This window comes from Macaca nemestrina, chromosome 3 (assembly GCF_043159975.1).
Source record: "Macaca nemestrina isolate mMacNem1 chromosome 3, mMacNem.hap1, whole genome shotgun sequence".
NCBI lineage: Eukaryota > Metazoa > Chordata > Mammalia > Primates > Cercopithecidae > Macaca > Macaca nemestrina.
Genome location: NC_092127.1, coordinates 136212452 through 136228101, shown reverse-complemented (window position 1 = coordinate 136228101; position 15650 = coordinate 136212452). Strand labels below are relative to the sequence as shown.

The following is a 15650-nucleotide window of genomic DNA, read 5'->3' as shown; positions in this document are numbered from 1 at the left end:
TTCATGCTTGCCTGAAAATATACAGGGAAGGAGCATCTCAGGACTTTTTCTCTTTCTTATATTTGCAGACCATGTTAATAAAATATTCATGTATTCATTGATTTAACCAAAAAAAAAAAATGCTATCCACCATTAACTATATAATCTATATCATATACAGTCATTACAAGGAATAAATTGTGTTTGATTGTTGAAAACAACTGATTGGTAACCTGACCTCTTAGTAATCTGAAACGTAAAGTCAAAAGTGGAAGAAGTGTAAAACTTTGTTTCAGGAGTGATTCCAAAGCAAGTTTATCAGCCAAAGAAATAACCAACAGTAATATAGAGCACCTATTGAATGCCAGGTGCTATGAATATCTGTTTTTCACATGAGAAAGTCCAAATTTAAAGGTAGCCAGCAACTTGTCCAAGGCCACAACTAGGAAGTGGCAGAGCCAGGGTTTGAGCACAGGCCCAACTGATTCCAGAGTATGGAGTTTTCATCATGCTCTCAAATAAGAATTGAGTTATTAAATGTTGTCTAACAATTGATTCTTCATAATATCAATAATAGTTAATGAATGTTAAAATAGGTATTGGGTGGCTAGCATATGACTTTTGCTAGTTTCTACATTTTCCAAAGTTTCTATAATAGAAAACATTACTTTGACATTGGAAAAGGACTTTCATATATATAATGATGACTTGTACTTTAATTCAAAAGTTTCCACAAAATTCATGATGTTAAGCTTGTCTCCTTCTTTTGTCATATTTCTAATTTTAAAGAAATTCTTCAAATGCTGTTGTTTTACAAAATATATCTATAACGTTTTGAATTTTTACAGCGTATTTTCACACGTATTATTTTACTTGTTTTGCACAACTTTGTGAGTTAAATATTTTTCTGTTCAACAATGAGGAAATAGCTGCTAAATATTTAAATAGCTGTTGTTTTTTTCTAATTTCTAGTTCAGTATAATTTTTGAATCTGCTTTGATTTTAAATTAAACAAAATTAGAGAATTAAAATTCCACTTAATTGAAGAATCATAGAGTTCAGAAAGCATTTTGACATACTGTGCCCTCTGGTGGACATGTCATTACCATTATAATTTACTCACTTTGCTGGGTATAGCTGTTTTCAAAAATAAAAGAATGTTTTAAAAATAGAATTGCTTTGTAGATAAATTGGAAAGCCAAATCCTAACCCTGGGATTTATTTTTAACCTATTAAGGTTTCTTACACACTTAATTTCTACATCTTCAGTTAAAACATTTACCATCTATAAATAATACAAAAACAATTGGGGGATTATTCATTTCTTCCTTAGACAGAAGATGGCAAACTAATTGTTGAAGGAATGCTGGACATTTTCTGGGGAGTAAAACGGCCTATACAGCTAAAAATACAAGATGAGAAGCCATTCTCTTCTTTTACTAGTATGAAGTCATCAGATGTATTCTCCAGCAAAGGGTAAGCTATCTTTCATGTTTTTAATTACTCAGATAATCGTCATATCTAGTTTTATTGTGTGCACTCTTAAGAAGGGAAACTTAGGCTTGTGTGAAACTGATTATACACAATCTCATTTAATTTCCCAGCAACGGCCGGGCACGGTGGCTCACCCCTGTAATCCCAGCACTTTGGGAGGCCGAGGCAGGTGTATCACCTGAGGTCAGGAGTTTGAGACCAGCCTGGCCAACATGGTGAAACCCAATCTCCACAAAAAATACAAAAATTAGCTGGGCGTGGTGGCAGCCGCCTATAATCCCAGCTACTCGGGAGGCTGAGGCAGGAGAATCGCTTTAATCCGGGAGGCAGACGTTGCAGTGGGCCAAGATCACGCCATTGCACCCCAGCCTGGGTGACAGAGCGAGACTTTGTCTCAAAAAAAAAAAAAAATTCCCAGCAACTCAATGAAGCAGGTGTTCAGAAACCAGAGCTCTTCAAGATTAGTTAATTTATGCAAGATCCCCAATTACAATGTGGCAGAACTGAACTGGGCCTTACTTCTGTCTGTGCTCCCCAGCCTGTGGTCTCAATTCCTCTGCTCTGTTACTTCTTTCCTGGAGACTGCATTCCTTCATTAGAAAAGACAAAATGTAAAGGCAGAATTTGATTTACCCTGGCCTGGTCTCCAAAATAAGAGGATAAAATCTAAATGTCTTATTTCCTTGGAACAAAGGGCTCATCATGCTTTCTACCAGGGAAACGTAATGATGCGCCATCTGATTGTCCCAATCCTGTTCAACAGAACAACCTGAAATGCATTTGAAGTTAAATAAATGCACAAAACAGTCCCCTGTGTGGGTTTATGCAAGTGTTCCTTGGATATCTAGGTTGAATTGATTTTTTCCTTTCCCCTTTACAAGTTTTAGAAAAATTAATAAATATTCTCAGCAAGAAACATACCTGTATAAAGATTCCTTTCATCCTTTTATTCCATCCCTGCTTGCTTTTTAGTCCTTACCTCTCCAGCTCAACCCACTGTGTATATACATTGAGATACCAAGCCTTCTCTTCATAACATTCATCCTCCCATCCATTGTTAGATGAGCAGGCATTCTATCAGAGGAGGCAATGTAGAAGGAGCTACCAGGACAATTTGTCCAATGTGATATTTGGCCACAACTAAACAAAGTTAATTATCACCTTGACAGAAGTCTGCTTTTCCTTTGGAAAAAAAATATTTAAGACAGACTATGATTTTCACCGTGCCAATATTTCTCAAAAATTATGCTACCACCAGCTGAATGTTTTGTAATTCCCTACACATTTCATGCAATTTCTAATTTTCCTGACTCTGCCTGGAAGTTCACCTGCTTCTCCACATTGATTTGCCTGACTCTCTTCCACCAATCCTTTAAGACACAGATGAGGTAACATGTTCTCCAGAAAGCCATTTCTGACCCCTCAGTCTATACTAGGTTCACTGAAAACTTTTCTATACCACTTAACACACATGCAGGCAATAGTATTTTTGTATACTTATCTCCTTGTCTATAATGCAAGCTTCTCGGTGGTAGGGAATGTGTTTTATTCATTTTTGCTTTATTTGCTTTATTCATCCCAGTGCCCAACTGTGTGCCTGACACAAAGAGGAGATTCAAAACATAGTATAGAGCAAAATCCCCAGAAGCCTGTGGTTAAATTACCTCTGCTTTGTTGTGACTACTTGGTCCGTCTATCTATCTCTTGTCTCCCATCCAAGCTAAGGATTGCCAATGAGCTTAGGGCTCAGTGCCTACGGAAGAACAGAAGGGAGGCAGCAGCCTCAGGCAGCCTGAGAGAGCCCCGCAGTTCTCACTGCAGGTACCTTATGACTGATGAGGCTAATGATTCTAAATGACAAGGAGCATCGTTTAAAAGGAAAAATTACTCATGGGTTCTGCTTTCAGAAAACTGTACAAGATATGAATTTACAAAATTAACTACCATACTTTATATGACCTAAGCCCTCCTTGCAAAATTCTCTGAGGAGTCACACCTATTTGATGCATTTTAATTTTTTAATTTATGAAAATGTAACAAATATCAAACATAAAAGGAAAATGTCAAAGAGATGAAGTAAGGTAATTGTAGTATCACTGTAAACCATCATTATTTTATATGGCTTTACCAAGATATGTTTTAAATTTTATTTTATTTTTAACAAATAATTCTATAAATTTATGGGATACAACATGTTTTTATGCGTATGTACGTTGTGGAATGAACAAAACAGGCTAATTAACATATCAATCATCTCAAATATTTATCTTTTTTAGAATAGAGAACATAAAAAATTCTGTCCTTTAACTCTTTTGAAATCATATTATTATTATTATTATTAACCAAGATATGCTTTAACTTCTCAAATTTAAAACACTTGTTCCTAGCAATTCTGAATTTTTGGATGAGTTTCAAGAGCCCAGGTGGATAAGGTAATATGCCTCTCCATAGACTGCCACAGGTTCTAAAATAATATCCTCATGATACACCTGCTATAGGATCCATTTACATTTTGCATTGTTTATTATAGTAAATTGCTGTGAAGCAAACAGGAATTGGCTCTTTTGTTTAAAGTTGAGAAAAATTATCTAGAAACCTTCCCCGGCTTGTCCTTTTCCAGTAACAAGACTAACTGTAGAACATTTGGCAGCAAAAGATCCCGTTCCTTTTACATACATACAGAGCCACACGCACACAAGAGCAAGATTAGATTTGGTTGTCATTAATTAGCCAAGAGTACTTCCTGGGAGCCAGCTGAACACCCAGGCAGGAAGGCACAGCACAATTTGAAATGGGTTTTCTCTGGTTTCTGGTTCATTGATGGGGTGCGTAGCCACCTAAGGTATCATTTTTGTTTTTTCAATCCAATTCTAGACACCCTCCCTCTGGTTGTCTCTTTTAAGGTAACATCCATTTAAATGCTCAGCCTTTAATTGTGAAAAGAAATTGACTATTTTCTTACTCCTAAACTTCTCCTATTTTCTTTTTCCCATACTGGGCATCTCTGGGCAAAACTTACACCTCTGCTCTTGCAGGATGACAGATTTTATATCTACAGTGGGTAAACATGCGGTAAATGACATGGAACTTCAGTTGCAGGAAGGGCTCTAATCTTGTGTCTTTCAGTTCACTCTTTGACAGAATCATTGGTCTTGTCACGTTAGTTTGTTTTAATTATGTTTAAAATGAGTCACACAGAGGAAGCATCAGCTTAATTGGAGTGAAGAAGCTTTTAAAAAATCAGTTTATTTGAGCTCTGACCACTTGTTATTCTTTACGGAAACGATTCTATGGACAGTACTTTGATCTCTCATATGTGGCACAAGCGTTTTGGAAATCTTTCATAACAAAAGAAAAGAACACCCTTGTTAAGGTTGTATTTGCTTACACTATTTTTCACTTCTGTTTTTAATATCTTTCCAAATTCAGCTTTTGCATATATTGGATGAGTCATGACAGAATAACATAAAGAGCACAAACTGGACAGGTGTACATTTGAATAACGTCAGAGGTGTTGTTTTTCTTACAATATGGGTAGGGAAGTGACCATATTCTATTTGTCTATCAAATTTCTACCTCCTTTTTATTTTTAAACTTCTTAGAAAACCTCCCCACAGTTTAAATTTGCAAATGATATACACCCTGAACTTTAGTCAGAGCAACAGAAGTCCCATGTTTGGGCAAGTTAAACTATTTGATATTACATAAAGTGCCAACCAGTTTTCTCTTGAAAACTCTGGATAACTGCCCTGAAGCGTAGTCATGTGCACAGTTGGATGGGGTGATGCTTCAAATTACACAATCCAGAGCTGAAAACTGGTGTTTTCTGCTGTAGATGATAGAAAAAATAAGGGGCCAAACATGGAATATATTGGACCACTTTTGGCCTCCTATATTTGTATGACAACACTAAACTGTCACATCTTCCAGGGTCACCAAGAATTTGACCGACATCCTAGGGATTCTTATCTTTAGCCCTATGAAATAGCATCAGGTTACTTTGCAATTTTAGTTTCTGTTTTTCATTGGTATTGACTTTTCCATTCCTAACCCTCCTTCTATGATAATTATGTCAGCCACTTTCTGATTATCCAGCTGCTATAGATTGGGGGAAATGGATTATTTTATCTGCCATAAGACTAATTAGATTCTGAGTCAGGACCTGGTAGTTTTCCTTTGAGTTAAAGTTACTACCTATAGTTGGGCTTTATGACATTTGTTTTGATTGGCTGTATTCTGAACAGTACAGCTTGCTGGAAAATTAACAAATATATTAGGATTACCTTCTCTACCTCATAAGGCTATTGTAAGACTCAAATGATATAGTAGCCATAAAACAGGCTTCAAAAGAATCCAAAAGTAAAGAGGATAAGGGGTGATTTTTTTCATATTCACTACGATTAGTTTTAATAAATATTTTTTGTTACCACCAATGAAATTTGGGTAGAGTCAATGCCGCAAATTCCCTATAAGTGGAATATATTTTAGTCATAAGGAAAACAGACATTATTGAAGAGATTCTTAGGTAATAGCATCCATTTGCCTAGAGAGATCCAGGAACACCTTGGGTCTCTAATGGTTCCTGGCCCATCAGGAATGAAATGGATACAGATGCTGATGATGATGATAATGATGATGACGATAATGATGATGGCAATGGAGATGAGGATAATTATAATTATTGTTAATCTATATTGAATGCTTACTATTTTCAGGGCACTGTTTCAATAGTTTTATACAAATTCACTCTTTTAATCCTCAAAACAAACCTATCCTACCTCATACTATTATCATTTTCATTTTACTGATGAGGACACAGGCACAGAGAGGATAAGAAACTTAAGACCAGATAAATAAAATAAAATTGAGTTTTGACCTGCTGTAAAAACAAACATTTGTCAGGTTTTATTTATTCTGAGCACTAGAATGCACTTAAAATTGTTAGTTTCTTTATGAAATCATAATTTTCTGGCAGAAAACTCATATATTTTCCTTCTTTGTAAACTACATTCTTCATGGTAGTCAAGTGCCTTAGAAGATAGGCACCACATTTTATTATTTTAGAACCACTCTACCTAACAATGTTTTGAATGCAAAAGGTACAATACATATTGACAGGATATATAAAGAACACTTTTATACCTAAACTCTCCTAAGAGTATTGTGAAATATCTTTATAACAATTGATCATCTTGATTTTTACTAATTCAATTTGGACATATGTTTTACAGAATCTATATAACTTGTGTTTCAGTATGTAACTGAATTATTATGTCAAGAAGATAGCTCTGTAAAAGTACAGGAAGTATTTAAAACATATGTTGACCACTTTGGTATGAATATATGAATATAATTTTAATAATATCATAAAATCATTATAACTTTGGATGATATATCCACCTACAGAGGCCCACAGTATTACTGTATTAATATTGTAAATCTGGAAACCATCATAGGCTTCAATATGAATGGAACTGATGTTACATACAAGATTTATTACTTTTTAGAATGACACGCTGGGGGGAATTTGATGATCTCTATCGTATTAGTGAGCTGGACAGGACCCAGATTCCAATGTCTGAAACAAGGAATTCCCAGCAAGGTCAGTATCAAAATCTTATTGATTGGGAGACTTAATTTTTAATTAATGTAAAGTATGACCCCATATGTTTCCCTGAAATCTAACCTTTTTCATACTACTACACAATAAACTCTTGTTTTATATGTATATATATTTTTAATATCTTAGGAACATAGTAACTTAAGTCACTATAGTATTTGTATGACATTTAAGAACCTTACTTTTGTATATAAAATACAATTTTTTAAAAAATTATATTACATCACTCAGATTTATTAGAATAGGAAGAGCTAATAGTTTTAATAAAGTGTGTATTCATAAAATTGTTCAATATCTTCCCCAAAGATTAGAGTCATTTATTATTCTCAATAGCTTTATATGTTAGGCCAAGCCCATCAGACCTAATTCTGTATCTTTTTAGAAGTTGAACGTTTTTGTTAGTTAATAGGTATTTCAATAACATTACTTCTCAGAAACACACAGATATTCTGGAGTCAATTTTATATTTGATGGAGTTATTTCAAAGATCTTTTTAAAAGAGAAATATACTTAAGGATCAAATGGATCCATACTGAACTTGGCAAACAAATGGGAAATGCCAGCTCCAGCGATGTGAGACATTAGCAGTTGTAATCATAATGGTGATGATGTAAGAGTAATAACAATGCTATTGATAGCTGTAATCTGTTGAGACTCTTCTAAGTATCAAGCATAATATTTTGTATTTTATATAAATTTTTTCACGTAATTCTCACATACACATAAGATTCAAAGAGTAGTGGATGCTGATGACTGAAGCTAGAATGAGGGGTGGTGGACAGGGTTCATGTGCCTGAAATGGGGCTGTGATTTACAAAGTCAGTTCAGTGTGAACAAGAGTATCCTACTAGCATTAACTTCACAAGCCTACCAGCAACTTGAAATGTTTGTTTTCTTTTTCTTTTTTCAAATAATTCTCAATTTCACCTCCTCTGCTACTACACAAGAACCCAGATCCTATGACAAACATGATGTTCCTTCCAGGGTTCCCTTATCTTTATCCCGTGGGATCTTTACATCTTGTTAAATATGGGCCCTTCCAATTATCCTTTTAAAAATATATATTAAACCCAAGGAAATCCCAGTATCTTGGCATCAAAGACATCATAAAAATCTATTTGTATTTTAAACAGCAGGGCTGGAGAAGGAAGAAATATCTCATGCCTATTTGATGATGTTCTAATTACAATAGAAAATTATTTAAAATCCTAAAGTAAAATAAAACACAAATGCCACCTAATGGCCTTATTCTTACATATGAATATGCATAGGAGAGGAAATTGAAAAAGGCACTATCAACTGGATACAAGCAGAAAGAGGGGCAGAAGGCAGGTTTGAATCTTCTGCATCTTAGGCTAGTAACACATCATAGCTCCATTCAATTCCATTTAAACACCTTCTGCCTACTCAATAGATACTAGAGCTGTTCAACACTACACTATAATTTTATACTCTAAAATCTGCTATAAAAATTGTAATAATTCAATAACCAAATTTTGACTAATAAATCATGAATCATTGTTAAATATACATGACTCGATGAGAAGAAATAATAGGATAGTGGGCAACTAAGTGAAAAAGTCATTCATACCATACTTTTGGAATGTTCTAAAAAGAATATAATGTGAATTACCTTTGTGATATATTACAAATAGTAGGACTAGTCCAAAGCATACCATTCCTTTTGCTTTTATAAAAGATGGGAACAAAATCTTTCAATGCTCCACATACCATATAAATGGCTTCTCAAAGAGCTTTCTGTAGTTTTATAGGAAAACTAAGGCCCAGTGTTTATTTTTTAGGGAAAGCTCCAATGAACTCAGGCCAACGTATAATAAGGATCCAGACCTGATTCTATCATTTACGAGTACTATGTCCATAGGAAAGCCACTTCAACCCACTGTACTTTTTCTTACCTATAAGAGATCAAACCTGATAAAGTATTGGGTTTATTCCAGCTCTAACATTCTGAAATGCCATAAAATTCACTCCGCAATAAATTAAGAATAAAGGAATGCCCAAACTCCAAACATGATCATTGTGATCATTTCTTATGAAACATAAGAATAAGACATAAGAATTTTATATGAGATACTGGCAGAATTTGCTGAGTCAGTCTCAGGCAACATTTAATAAGTAAATATGCAGCTAAGCAGTGGACTATAATGCTTTTACACAGCCAGAAAATAGCAATATTCCTAAAATTATGAAAGCATACACAAATCCACTCAGGATGCTAGGAGACAGGCAGCTAAATGATATGAGCTTATAATCTATTCTTCCCAGACTATTTATCTTATCACAGCAACACCTTGAAGTCACATGCAGAGGATGAACCAGACTCCCCAATGCTCTATAGAACCATGAGTGAAGCAGCCCTGGTGAGAAAAAGGATGAAGCCTCTGATGATGGACAGAAAAGAAAGACAGAAAAATAGAGCCTCTATTAATGGACACTTCTATAACCATGAAGTAAGTGGGTTACAATTCCATTAATGTAATATAAAATAAGGTTCCCTGTTTCACTAACGATACCACTCAATTCAATTTGCAATTTAAAGTCATAATAATAATAGTAGCATATCTAACGTTTTGGGGGCACTCTCTATGTGCTAGGTATTAAAGTAAATGTGTTTTAAATAGATTTTTACTGAATAATCCTATTAATCCCTAAAACAATCTTATGAAATAGGTACCATTATTTTCTCTACTTGACATATAAGCTAATTAGGGTCATGGAGATTAAGCAATTTGTCTTAGATTATGCTACTTTTAAGTAATAACTCTCAACCTGAACCTAGCTTTGTCTGACTCCAGAACACAAGTTTTTAACCAACATGATGGATGAACTCTATCTAAGTGGCAGACACTCTGCCAAGCATTAAAAACATGCAGATGAGGCAACTGATGTGTCAGCCAGCATGAAGCTCAGGGACTGAGCAGAGAAACCAACATACCAACAACAATATTGGAATAACGTAAGTGCCACAAAGAGGTTGGATCAAAGGACATTTGAACATGAGCATTTAAATAAAAGCCACAGGCCAATGTATTCCAATAAATCGTACTTCTCATGTTGCCATGTTCCAGGTCTTTTACCTATACACATACCCTTTTTATGTAAGTGTAGTTGTAGCTTAGATACAATTCACATTCCGTTTTTTCATTTAATATGTGTTAAATTTATATGTGCCTTTCCATAGTGCTTGTAAGACATTACATTCTGCTGAAGGTAGGAAATATATCATCATTTTTTTCCAGAACTCAAATATTTTTCATGTGATGTACCTTAGCAATCATTCATCACTCCATCTCATAAATACTTAGCACTCACACTGTGCCAGGTACCTTCTGAGGCCTTTAAGAAGAAATAGGAACTCATTGCTTTGTAGGCTTTTTCCTGTAAGGATTTCTACTTTATTTCTTCTTCTTCTATTCTTCAGAGGTATCAATAGTGTGTCTTTGGAGCCTTGTGGGGAGAAACCTCTCTTCTCAATTCTTTATTCATATCAGAATTTTAGGGTTCCAGAATCATCCTCATAGCTATAAAGTAGCATCGATAGTCCCCCACAGAGAGGCAGCTACAAATTGTCTTGGTTCCCTCTTCTCAGAAATTGTGTTATATGTCATTATCTTGTGGGGTAATTTGTGTTGAAGAAGGAAAGCCACACTGCTCCAAGCAAGTGACTTTCAGATTGGATCACTTGTGCTGAAAATGAAATTGACACTAGGTTGGCAGCACAGAATGGTGGTAAAATACTTGGGCCCTGGAGTTTGACAGCCTGGTTTTACATTCTTGCTGAGCAAGTTTAAAACGTCCTCAATCTCTTGATCTTAGTTCCTTCATTCTTCTTACTTTACAAGGTTGTTGATTGGATGGAATGAAATGAGGTAAGTTAAACATAAGAATAGTACCTAGCACAAAAGAAGAACTCAGTTTACATCAGCTTATGTTGTTGCTGTTGATTGAATGAGCTCAAGCTGGGACTATAGATATTTTACACAAATGTCATTCACTGTAATTTAATAACTAGCAGAAAACAATACAAACAAAAAAGAAAAAACAAAGCATTCTATCAATAATTATACAGTGATGGACATATAGGAATTGTAGTGGATATATTTCTTAAGTTGCTATGTGTCGTAAGATATGTTTTTATACAGGCCGGGCGCGGTGGCTCACGCCTGTAATCCCAGCGCTTTGGGAGGCCGAGGCGGGCGGATCACAAGGTCAGGAGATCGAGACCACGGTGAAACCCCGTCTCTACTAAAAAAAATACAAAAAATTAGCCGGGCGCGGTTGTGGGCGCCTGTAGTCCCAGCTACTCGGGAGGCTGAGGCAGGAGAATGGCGTGAACCCGGGAGGCGGAGCTTGCAGTGAGCCGAGATTGCGCCACTGCACTCCAGCCTGGGCGACAGAGTGAGACTCCGTCTCAAAAAAAAAAAAAAAAGATATGTTTTTATACTATGAAGCCCCTTGTTAATGCCAATATTGTTAAGCTATGAATAATGCACATATTAAAGGCTTAGATTGTCTTATCTGGAGATTAGTTATGGTGAATATAACTTCACCAGTAGTATATTTCTATCCATGCAATACTAAATGATAACAGGTTTCATTATATGTTTTGGCCAACACAACTGATATAAAGACTGTGGATTTAAAATATTGCTCTGAAAAACAAATTCACTGTAGGTTGACATTTTAGAAGGACTCTTAGAGATTATTTAGTCTTACTCTCATTTTATAAATGAAGTCATTTATCAAATATATGTTAAGTGAGTCAATAAAGATGTTAAGTGAGTTGACAAAGTTGGAGTTCATGGGCAGTTAGTAGGCACTAAAATCTAGGTCTCCTGAATGGTAATCTATGTTATTGTCATACTGCATGAAGCTTCTTCACATAAACAGCATCAAACCACATGTACAACATATTCTCAACTTAGCGTGGGATGAACATGTGGTTTTCCAGGGCTCTATAGAAATCGTAAATGTCACAGAATAACTTATCAATGCTCTAAAATGTCTACAAATAATGAATTTTCTCATACTTATAAAAGTGTATCCTAGACATTCTCTATACATCTTCTCAGAAAACTTATTTACGTATCCATATTTTTACCACACAAATGCCGTGTGTGTGTTACATGTGTGGATGTTATATACCTGTGTGTTTGTATACTTTGATGCTAATTTGCTGATCTCTCAAATCTCTCAAATAAGATATAAGACTTATCTTTTTAACATTCCACTGAGCCACCCCAAAACCCACCCATCTCCACGTCTGCTGAACCCACCCTCTACAGAGCCTTGGAATACTGGGATATTGTGCATATAAATAAAATATATGGAAATAAATCCTTCCTTGATATCTCTTTCCATTTTTAAATACACATCTGGTGACATTCTTTCTTACTTATTTTGAAATCTTCAACTGCACTAAAGAGAGATGTAATTGTCCAGTGAAAATGTTATAAGCATCCTCAAATGGTGTGTTACCTAATTTACTCTAGAAACAATATAAAGCTGCTTAAAATAACACATAATATTAAAAAACAACAAAGAAAAGCAAAAAAACAAAAACAAAACAAAATTTTTAAATCGATAACCTTGGATTATTTTTTACCCTATAAGAAGACTATGTTCAAGATATTGACTACCCTTAATATAATATAATTTTAAAGACTTATATGACAATTCTTTTTCTAGACATCAATTTTCATTCCAGCCTTTGGATCAGAAACTAAGGTCAGAGTAAACAGTAACATGAGAACTGAAGAAGTAATAAAGCAACTTCTCCAAAAATTTAAGGTAATCTGTATTACTTAACTGAGCTATAAACATATTATATGTAATTCAACTGTAAATACATAAATCCACTCTTCTGAAAAAGATCTATGAACGTGTAAATCTAAATTGTATGTTGAGTACTGAAAGATTCTTTCCTCTGTATAACACCTTTTAGTAACTATCCCTTGAAAAATTATACAATTCCCATAAGAGCAGAGAAGATTTTATGTCTAAAAGTGAAAAATGGAAGAGAGAAAACAGACATGATTTGGGTCTGGTCAGGTTAGAAAACATCATATAACAACAAAGAATTTATATTTGTTCATTTTTTCCATTGACAGATTGAAAATAGTCCCCAGGATTTTGCTCTTCACGTTATTTTTGCGACAGGAGGTAAGAAAGTTTGATCACACTTTGTACCTGACTCTAGAGTGTTACAGTTTGCTGCCCAGAGGGACGGCAGAAGAGCAGTTTACCTCCTTCTGTGGAGAAAGGGGAGGAATGGGCAGGAAGAAAGGAAGGCGTAGTCTTTAGAACACTATCTATAGTCCATAATTTTAAAGAAAGATAACTTAAGAATAAGGTATCCCTGAAGGGTTTATTATATGAAAGAGTTTGCTTGTTGGCCAGACATTAAATTATCTGAATGGAGATCAGAACCCTCGGGAATTGTTATGCACTTTTGTCTTTGCTCATCTCTGTAACTTTCTTTTTGGCTTTCCTTTCTGAGTGTCACTCTTAGAGGAGTCACGATTGCACACCTGTTCTCTCTGACATTGATATTGCCTCTTTTTTAGCACAGGGTCTGACACATTGCGGGAGTGCTATCTCTTCCTCAGTAGAGATGCATATTGAGAACTTTGTGGTAGCGGGTAAAAGGATAGAAGCAGAACTTTGGGAAGGCACTATAAGTGGGATGCTAGGAGCATGCTAGAGAGATTAGAGAAAACTTAAAGTGATACTGAAATGAAAGTTTTTAAAACTTCACAAATGAAAAATTTTATGTCAATTTGTAGAAAAAAAACTCATGCTATAATTTAAGTGTCAGAATGTTTGAGCCAGAAATTTATTAGAATAAAATAATACATTTTGATGCCAGAACAACCTTAAGAAAATGGAAGCTGTATCTCCAAACATATATAAAATTAAATTTCTTATAAATAGAAAGCTTAAAGATAAGATCTATTTTTTGGAAAATTCTAAGGGCACATATATATTCATATTCTCTTTGTTTAGGAAAGAAAGAAAACCAAAAGATATAAAATAAAGGGTAGCAATATTGGACTGTGTAACAATTTAAAAGATACAAATAGTAGATTACAAAGAACATTGTCAATGTACTCCGAAGATTAATAACTATAATACCAATAGTTTCCTACAAAAGGCAAACAATTCAACAAAAATAGAAAAAAAACATGAAAATACAATTTAAAGAAAAAGCTATAATAACCAGTTAAATAGTTTCAGGAAAGTCTTAAACTCAGTGAAATGCAAGTAGCTAAGGAAATGCAAGCTCAAGCCACACTGTAATATTATCTTGCACTTCTCAGATTGGCAAAGTGCTTTAAAATGATTCTACCTGTGGCTGACATGCATCGGGGTAAAAAGATATTTTTATGCAACACTGGTGAAAATATGACTTTCTCTTTTTTGGAAATTATTATTGCAATAGTTATTAAAATTTACAGTATATATGTCCTTTAACTCGACCATTCCGCTTGTGAGAATCTATCCCACAAAAATGTAAGCCCTAGTGCTTACAGATTTATGTGCAAGGCTGTTTATGAGGACAAAAAGCTAAAGACAAAGTTACTCATACTAGGGAAATTATTAAATAAGTGATTATTACGCTGCCATTGGATGGAATGAGTTAGATTTATGCCAATAGAATGGAGGGAACTCCATAATATATTTTCAGTGAAAAATGCAAGATGTCTAAAAGTATATATACAAGATCCCATTTTTTTAACAAACAGTTACAAGCTCCCATTTAAATATGTGGTATATGTGGTCATATGACCAGGGAGAAAGGCATGGAGTGATAAATACAAAACCATTGAGATAGATTACCTGGTGGGGGATTGGGGAGACGCAGATGAGAGGATGACAAGGGGAGTGGTGGGCACAGTGGCTCACGCCTTTAATCCCAGCACTTTGGCAGGTTGAGGTGGGCAGATCATTTGAGGTCAGGAGTTTGAGACCAGCCTGACTAACATGGTGAAACCCCGTCTCTACTAAAAATACAAAAATAATTAGCCAGGTCTGGTGGTGCACACCTGTAATCCCAGCTACTCAGGAGGCTGGGACAGGAGAATCGCTTGAACTCAGGAGGCAGAGGTTGCAGTGAGTCGAGATCGCGCCATTGCACTCCAGCCTGAGTGACCGAGGGAGACTCTGTCTAAAATACAAAGAAAAAAAATGATTTTTTAAAAGGCATGTACAATAAAAATAGCAAGCATGATATGGTTACGTTTATGTATTATGCGTTTGTGTGTGTGCATAGAGTTGCTTGAAGGGGACACTCAAAGGGTAATGCAGCATATCTTAGGGCTCAGAAATTCCAGTTGTGCTTTACCTCCTGCTTTATACTTTCCTCTTTTGTTCCAATTACAATAGCATGCATGTATGAGGAAGGGAATTTTTTTTAAGGTTTAAAAAAAGCAGTTTTATTAAGAAGTCTTAAATGTTGTGTGATAACTTGAACAGCTAGGTTGTACAAGATTTGAAAATTCCCTCTTTGATGCTCTCCAAGACTTGGATTCCATTC

At 35.1% G+C, this 15650-nt stretch overlaps 1 protein-coding gene across 2 annotated transcripts in view; it reads left to right on the top strand.

The window, feature by feature from the left end:
* LOC105477303 (Ras association domain family member 6) overlaps window positions 1-15650 on the top strand; it is a 48685-nt gene that overhangs the window by 26325 nt on the left and 6710 nt on the right. For both annotated transcript variants that reach the window (XM_011733761.3, XM_011733762.2), the window contains exons 4-8: window positions 1313-1455; window positions 6981-7075; window positions 9380-9564; window positions 12803-12904; window positions 13225-13276. In XM_011733761.3, coding sequence (XP_011732063.2) covers window positions 1313-1455; window positions 6981-7075; window positions 9380-9564; window positions 12803-12904; window positions 13225-13276 — 577 coding nt within the window. The remainder of the gene's footprint in view (window positions 1-1312; window positions 1456-6980; window positions 7076-9379; window positions 9565-12802; window positions 12905-13224; window positions 13277-15650) is intronic.